A 7,789-nucleotide genomic window follows, 5' to 3' on the forward strand; every position below is an offset into this window, starting at 1 on the left:
ACGGGGTCCGTTTAGTTTCTATATATCTTCTATATATTTCTTCATCTGGTTGTTGTTGCAATTATCATTTGAAAAAAAAAAAAAAATCTATACTTAAAAAGGAACTCTTTACATAATTTCGGGAAACAATAACTATGACAGATTCACAAAATTACAAAATAGGTAGAAGGATGACGTAAGTTACATTTAATTGAATAAAAAAATATTTTTTATTAGGAAATTGAAACAAAACAACATCGGAGAGAAAGATTAATAATTCCACCACAATTGAAAGCAGAGCTATTAAACTGAGATTGCAATTTTTGTAAATGTAGTAAAACATAAACATGCAAAGGATATTATTTATCCTTAATCAAATGAAGTATATAAAAAGTTTTTAACAATTTAGCTCAGATTTAATTTTAGCAAACTGAAGAAATTATATGTATTCTAAATTCTACAACTTTTATCTTTCCCACATATTAAACCTTGTTTACCAACTGCTTCTATTTACATTTTTTATATTATAGTGCAGAATATTAATATTCTACAGAACAACCTCAATTGGTTGGATATGCATTTTGCTAGAGGCAAGATATATAATAACCTGAAAGCTAGTAAATTTATTTTCAAACAATGCACTAGGCTAAAATTTAGAAACACTATAGGGGGGGAAAAAAAATCAGAGAAGAGGGTACCGTTAATTACGTACCTGACAATATTTTTTATCCCACCTTCCAACACATAAGTAAGCATAGTCCTTCAAGCATAGTCATTTAGTGAATCCAATCCTTATCAAAAACAGAGTAACTTTTTCATTAGACAGCACTATGTATCCCAATGATACTCCAATAACGATTCCACTTCCATAACCTATCAAGATGATCTTCCACTAAAACCCATTTGTTTCCTTCCAACTACCTTCTTTTTGGAAGTCTGAGGATGGTGATTGTTGTGGCTCATTGTTATTCCCACACATTTCAGACAACGGAAATCCACATAATCCCAAGTTTCCACTGTATGAACTGTTCTCAAATGTGTTGAATTGCTTGCCATTGGGTATGGGACCAAATAATTTATTTCTCGACAGGTTTAAAACCGAAAGAGATATCATATTTGTCAATTGCTGAGGAATCTCACCAACAAGCTCATTCGACGAGAGGTCTAACCATTCAAGGTTACTCAAATTACCCAATGTTGATGGAATGGAACCAGTCAATTTATTATGTGAAATATTGAGCCCTTTTAGTGACTTTAGCTTCCCAATCAATCTTGGAATCTCTCCCTCAAATCTGTTATTTGACAAATCGATGGTTGTGAGAATCGTTTGAATTTTCACCAATTCCATAGTGAAGCCTTTCATGACCAAACTTACAGAAACTTCATAATAATAATAGCCTTCTCCCATGTACTCTAATTGGTCTGTATGCGCATCCATCATGGCCACTAGATTCCCAAAATATTTTGATGGCAAATTACCACTAAACTCATTACTGGAGAGGTCCATGATTCGCAAGTTTTGGAAAGGAAGTGCAGCTTTGGGACTATCTATGTATCCATGAAATCTATTAGATTTCAAGATAAGAACTTGAAGAGTGGGAAGAGATTCCAACCAGTAGGGAAATGTGTCATTTATCTTGTTATTTCCAACATCTAAAACTTCCAAACTTCCACACCTGAGCAAAGATCGTGGCAATATTCCACCAAGTTGATTTCCTTTAAGGATGAGTTGCCTCAAGTACTTTCCGTTTACAAACGTTTGAGGAATTGTGCCATGCAACTTATTCATACCCAGATTCAACACGAATAGACCGACACTAAAATTTCCGATACACGGATGAATGGTTCCATTGAGAGAATTATTAGATAAATCAAGGAAGTAGAGGGAAGCAACATTACAAATCGAAGAAGGTATCTCTCCGCTCAATTGATTTTTTGAGATTGAAAGGAAACCCAGGCTTTTTAACAATGAAAAATCATTTAACCCGATATCACCACTCAAGGAATTTGAGGAAAGATTTAGCGTACGAAGATTCACAAGTTGAAAGATAAACTTTGGAATGGATCCATGGAGTTTGTTTGCACCTAAATCAAGATCCTCCAGGGAGTGGGATTGAAATTCGTCAACATTGAAACCAGTGAATTGGTTGTTTCGGAGTTTTAGGTATCTCAAAAATTTTAAGGAAGATATCCAACTGGGAATTTCACCACCTAAATTGTTAGATGAGAGATCTAAGTCGCTGATTTGTGTGTCCAGGAAGCGAAGTGAGATTATTCCAAACCAGATTTTTACAACTATTGAGAAGTAAAGATTCCAAAGACATGAAATTTTCAATTAGAAAAGTTAAATCTATTGAGAGCTTAGTCCTAGAAAGATACAACAACTTGAGTTCTGGACTAGTACTACTCCAATTAGATTTAGTCAATAAGGAACCCGTGAGATTATCATTCCACCTTAAATCAAGCTTTTCAAGTTTTGGTAGGTGGAAAATATAATCTGTAGGTAAGTTCCCTCCAAATCTGCAATTCCTTATTGTAAGATATACCAAAGAAGAAGACAAATTCATCAAGATAACAGGGGAAGCATAGGACATATCAACTTCATCCTTAAAAATATCTTCCAGATTGGTAAGGTTTGTGACAATTCTTTTCAAGGCAAAAGTGTCTACTCTTAATTGATGATTAAAAGAAGCAAGATGAAGTTCAACCAGTTTGGATAGATAAGAGATTTCTGGTGGTATATGCCCCGAAAAATTGGACTCATAAATTTGAAGGTGCTCTAACTGCGTAAACTTACCGAATTCAGAAGGAATTGTGGAGCCTCGAAAATCGTTATATGCCAGAACCAAGTCCTTTAGATGGCAAAGGAAGAAAAGACTATTGTTAGAATGAAAAATTCCCTGAAGCCTACCACAATAAAGATCAAGGCCGATCACATGACCTGTAGTATCATCACACGTGACTCCCTTCCATGCACAGCAATCTGCCTCTGCTGTGCCATTTCCCCAAGACACTGTTTGAGGAATATTAGGACCGGTACACCATTCATTGAGAGAGGCATTAACAGAAAATGAGTTCTTGAATTGGAGAAGAGCAGATCTCTCATAAGGATGACACAATGGAGAAGGATTAATATTATCAGTGGAGGTAGAATATGAAAATGTTGATGATGACATGAAAGATGGAGACAAGAAAAGAAAGAGAAGAGATGGTAGCAATGAAAACCAAGCCATCAGAAAAACTAGTATCAAGCAATGCAGTTTGCGGTACATATGATTTTGTTGTTGTTAATCTGAGTATGTATGTATGTACATATAACCAATATGAAGATAAAAAAGAATTAAATAATCCGTGTTCCCTTGTTGCGTGTGAATTCAGCTTGATTGATTTACTTTTGAGCTTTCTTTTCATGAAGACTCAAAAAGCAGCTTTAATTCATGATTAAGATCCTAATAAAACATTACATCACCAAAACGCGTTACATTTACTTTTTTCTAATATTACTGTTATTATTACTTTGCATCAATGGCATATCCTAACTTTAATTAGTTCCATGTACACACATTTATCTTTATTTTAAAAAAAAAAAAAACCCGGAATAAAAAAATATTATATGATTTTATAATCCATATTCTCGGCAAATTTTAATTTGGAGAGCTCTACTATGTAATATATAACCATGTCCTCCTCCTTTAGAATAGATAAATATTAATGTAATCCTTAAAAAAAAATTAAAGAATAAAAAAAAAAAAAAAAAAACTCCTGGAACAGATATGTCCAAAAAAATAGATAAATAATTAAGTGTTTCTTTTGGTAACGTTTTACATGATTGGTTTTTGGTTTTCAATTTTTTTCCTTAAACGTTTTATTCTAGTTTTTTAAAAAAACAAAAGAAAAAAAAAAACAAAGGTTTTACTTTAGTTTAATAGTTTATAAATGGTTTATGCTTTATGTAATAGTATTGCTTTTCACCAATCTCTACAATTTAAAGAAACTGGCTACAAGATCAAAGGAAAAAAAAAAAAAAACCCCAAAAGACATTTTTTATCAAACTAGAAAACCAAGCAATATACAAAAATTTTATCACATCAGGGTTAAATCTTCCTAGGTCCTACCTACTTAAACAGCTTGCAAACTTGCAAGCTAGCCTCATAAGTTCGGTTATCATAGTCGTTGGATTTTTTTGGATTTTTGTTTATGATGTTCCTATTTTGTCTATATATATATATATATAATATAACAAACCAAATTCTTTTTTGTTTTACTGAAATTTAAAGAAAATTATTTTTTTTGTAGTCCAACTTATTGCATGTGAATTTTTATTTTATTTTTTTGGTAATAATTATTGCATGTGAATTGATCAGCTTGACTGAGTTACTTTTGCATTTTTTTTCATTTCTTTTGGTTCAGTGAATTCCAAAAGCAGCTTTGGTTCATGATAAGATCGTAGAAAACATTATGACCAAATCACATTTGATTCACTTTTTACGATTAGATAATTAATTAATTTCCATCAACCACATTCTAACGTTATTTCCATACACATATAAAGTTTTATTTTTATTAAAGATAAAGAAATTGTAAAAAAAATAAAAAATAAAAAATAATTTCTAATTATGAATTTTCTACTCCATCGTTTTTTTTTTTTTTTTCTTTTGTTTTTTTAAACAGTCGAGGAGGGCCTATTTTTTAACTTGGTTCCAGTTTGAACCTGAATTTAAAGATTTACGAGGCGATGTTAAGCCTAGGTTTTACTTCATGGTCATAGTAAATTTTTAGTGTTTGGAGAACTTACTGTGTGTATATATATATATATATGGATAACTAGAAGCAAAATTTTATTTTATTTTTATATTTTAACAAGAAGCAAAGACTAAGTAGTGCTATAGGCACAATAATGTTTACAAAAAAAACGTTTAACATATTACATATATTTATGTATTGTCGGTTGACATATTTATATAATCTAAATATGAATTAAGAAACCAATAAAAATAATATTAAAACTTGCAACCAATTTGTCAAAATATTTACCAGATACTAAATTTATTATATTATTGACTTACATTTAGTTACAATTATCATTTAAAATATTCACTTATCCATATCAAATGTATATTTAGATTTCAACTAATAAAATAAAAATATATCAAATTGCTACTTCATCTTAGTAGTTATTATAGTAGACTGATTAATATCTCTAACATTATTCAAAAAAAAAAATTAACTGAATATTATCATATTATTCACTATAATATTTTTAATAAATTTAATAAATATTTTAGTAGCACATTATTGAAAAATTATACAAGATACATTTGATCTTTGCATAATACTTTGTTTGTCAATCTTTTACAGAAAATATTTTTATTTTTCTATTATTTTTGTGTTCTTCAACAGGATTAGAGAATCATATTGTTGTTTTAGAAGTTTTTGAATAAAGTTACTAAATTGTCGGTATGGAGACAACAAAAAAACAACCCCTGATGGACAAAGGTTGTCCCTCCACCCCCAGTCGGAAATCCACGTATCACGATTGTACAAGGAAACTATTCTTTGTCAGTTTACACTTCACATATATCTTTTGTTTTGCAATAATTCAATTTTTAAATTTGTTACAAAATATATCCTCCCTTCAACTGTGAAATCTCTATTAAACAGAATTTGAACTATTCTCAATGACAAAGTTACCATTATCTCTGGTTACATTATTTTCTAAACTAATGTTGTCATTAATTACTTTTTAATTTATTTTATCCTCAAAAAATAATATTTATCATTATTGATAAATGATAATTAATAGCATTTACATACTTAGATAGCAGATCATAATATAAATAGTTACTATTAAAAGATTTATTTTTAAAATTTTAATATAAAAAATAATAAAATTAAACACTCTCAATTAAAGTTCTCTTTATGAACAGGTGATCATAACTATTAGTGACACATATTGAAGTTCTTTATCCTCTATCAAAAAGAAGTATATAAAAAGTTTTTAGCAAAGTTGGTAAAATTACTAAGAGTACACTTCTAAGTTTTAAATTCAACTAGATATGGATAAAATTACTATTCTTTTTAATTTAGAATATATTATAATTTCTAAACAAAAAAAAAACAAAAAGCAAAAAAGGGATATTATTTGTTTTCTAAATTCTACAAGTTTTATGCTGCTCACATAGTTCACATTTGCATTGTTGATATTTGATATACACACACACACACACACACACACACACATATATATATATATATATATATATATATATAATTTGTATAAAGTGCAGACATTTGGACGTTTTTATCTTGTGAACGTCCACAAAAATGATGGTTTTTTAAAAAATCATCATCATACTATCATACAGACACGATTATTGATTATGATTTCTTCAAAAACCATCATTTTTACGGATGTCCATATAATAAAAACATATGTACGTCCAAACCATAAAATCTTTATATATATATATATATAAATGAGATGGTCAAGCATTTATGAAGAGATCTCATCTACAAATGATGTTCTAATATGCAACATCAAGCAATTCCTCTTTTTAAACCCGAAAAGTGCATTGTTGGAACTAGGTTGGAACGCCAAATAGCTCTAGATTCCGGGGTTCTCGCCAAGTATCCATTCATACATATTTTTTTATTATTATTATTATTATTATTATTATTATTATTATATAAACGATATGATAAAAAATTTATAAAAAGGGATTGTGAGGGAGAATTATCCATAGTTATCATAATTTTTATGTTCTAATGACTATAAATGATTGTCCGTATAAATATATGGAGAATTAACAATTTTACAACAAAATGCATGCACACCTATCATATCAAATGCAGACCATTTTATTTAACAAAAATAAAATCTTAAAAAACAAAAAATAAATGTTTTCTACCTAAGTTTCACATCATTGTCTAAATAAAATCTTTGGGAAAAGTTAAGTGAACTGTCCTTGCCGAAATAATGGAAATCACTTCTGAGTAAAACAAAAGGAGTCGTCCACCCACCATGACTATTTATCTAAATTGGGTATCCAAACGAGTCAGGAATCACGATTGTAATTGTAAGTAAATTACAAAGCATCCACATCCTATTTAGTTCACACTGTTTTTTTGGAAGTACCTTTTGTTTTATAATAATTGCATACACTTCTTTTTTTATTTTTTTGAAATTTTAAATTTGTTCAAAACATATCGTTCTGATCTACTTCCTCTGCTTTTTTTTTATTTTTGCCCTCATGTACTTGTCTACGCTTCTTTTTTACCGCTTGAAATATATTTGAACACATATTTCAATTAAATTTATTTATCTTTTTAAATATTTTTGTTGATAAAACAGTTTAATGTTATTTATTAGATTAACAATCAATGGTTGAGATTCAAAGTCTAGATAAATATGAAAAAAAAAAAAAAAAAAAGCAAAAAATCCTAATTCATCCTGCTTTTTGGGTCAGTTGGGAAATCTACAGCTACCAATATTGTTCAATCATTAGTATTTATTCTATTTTATGGTTAGTAAATGATTTTCACCCAATTAGTTGTTGTTGACCTGTAAAAGAGTACAAAATAAAAAGAGGCAATAATTTTTTTAAGTTAAGTCAAATATTATATACATATATATAAAAGGTAGTTCTATGATACCGATATCCATTTTTTTTTATCATGCAGGTGTTCAAAAATATTATGATTTTTTTAAAAACTATTGTCTTTTGAAAACGTCTCCACAATCAAAAAAGGCAAATGTCTATACTATAAAATTTCTATATATATATATATATATATACATATATACATATGG

At 29.0% G+C, this 7,789-nt stretch overlaps 1 protein-coding gene across 1 annotated transcript; it reads right to left on the reverse strand.

The window, feature by feature from the left end:
* Positions 1-871: 871 nt before the first annotated feature.
* On the reverse strand, positions 872-1,940 carry LOC107423385 (receptor-like protein 33). Its single transcript, XM_048476965.2, has one exon. The coding sequence runs from the start codon at positions 1,766-1,768 to the stop codon at positions 872-874; it is 897 nt and encodes a 298-aa protein (XP_048332922.2). The 5' UTR covers positions 1,769-1,940.
* Between the last annotated feature and the right edge of the window lie 5,849 nt (positions 1,941-7,789).

This window comes from Ziziphus jujuba, chromosome 3, assembly GCF_031755915.1.
Source record: "Ziziphus jujuba cultivar Dongzao chromosome 3, ASM3175591v1".
In the NCBI taxonomy this organism is placed as follows: Eukaryota; Viridiplantae; Streptophyta; class Magnoliopsida; order Rosales; family Rhamnaceae; genus Ziziphus; species Ziziphus jujuba.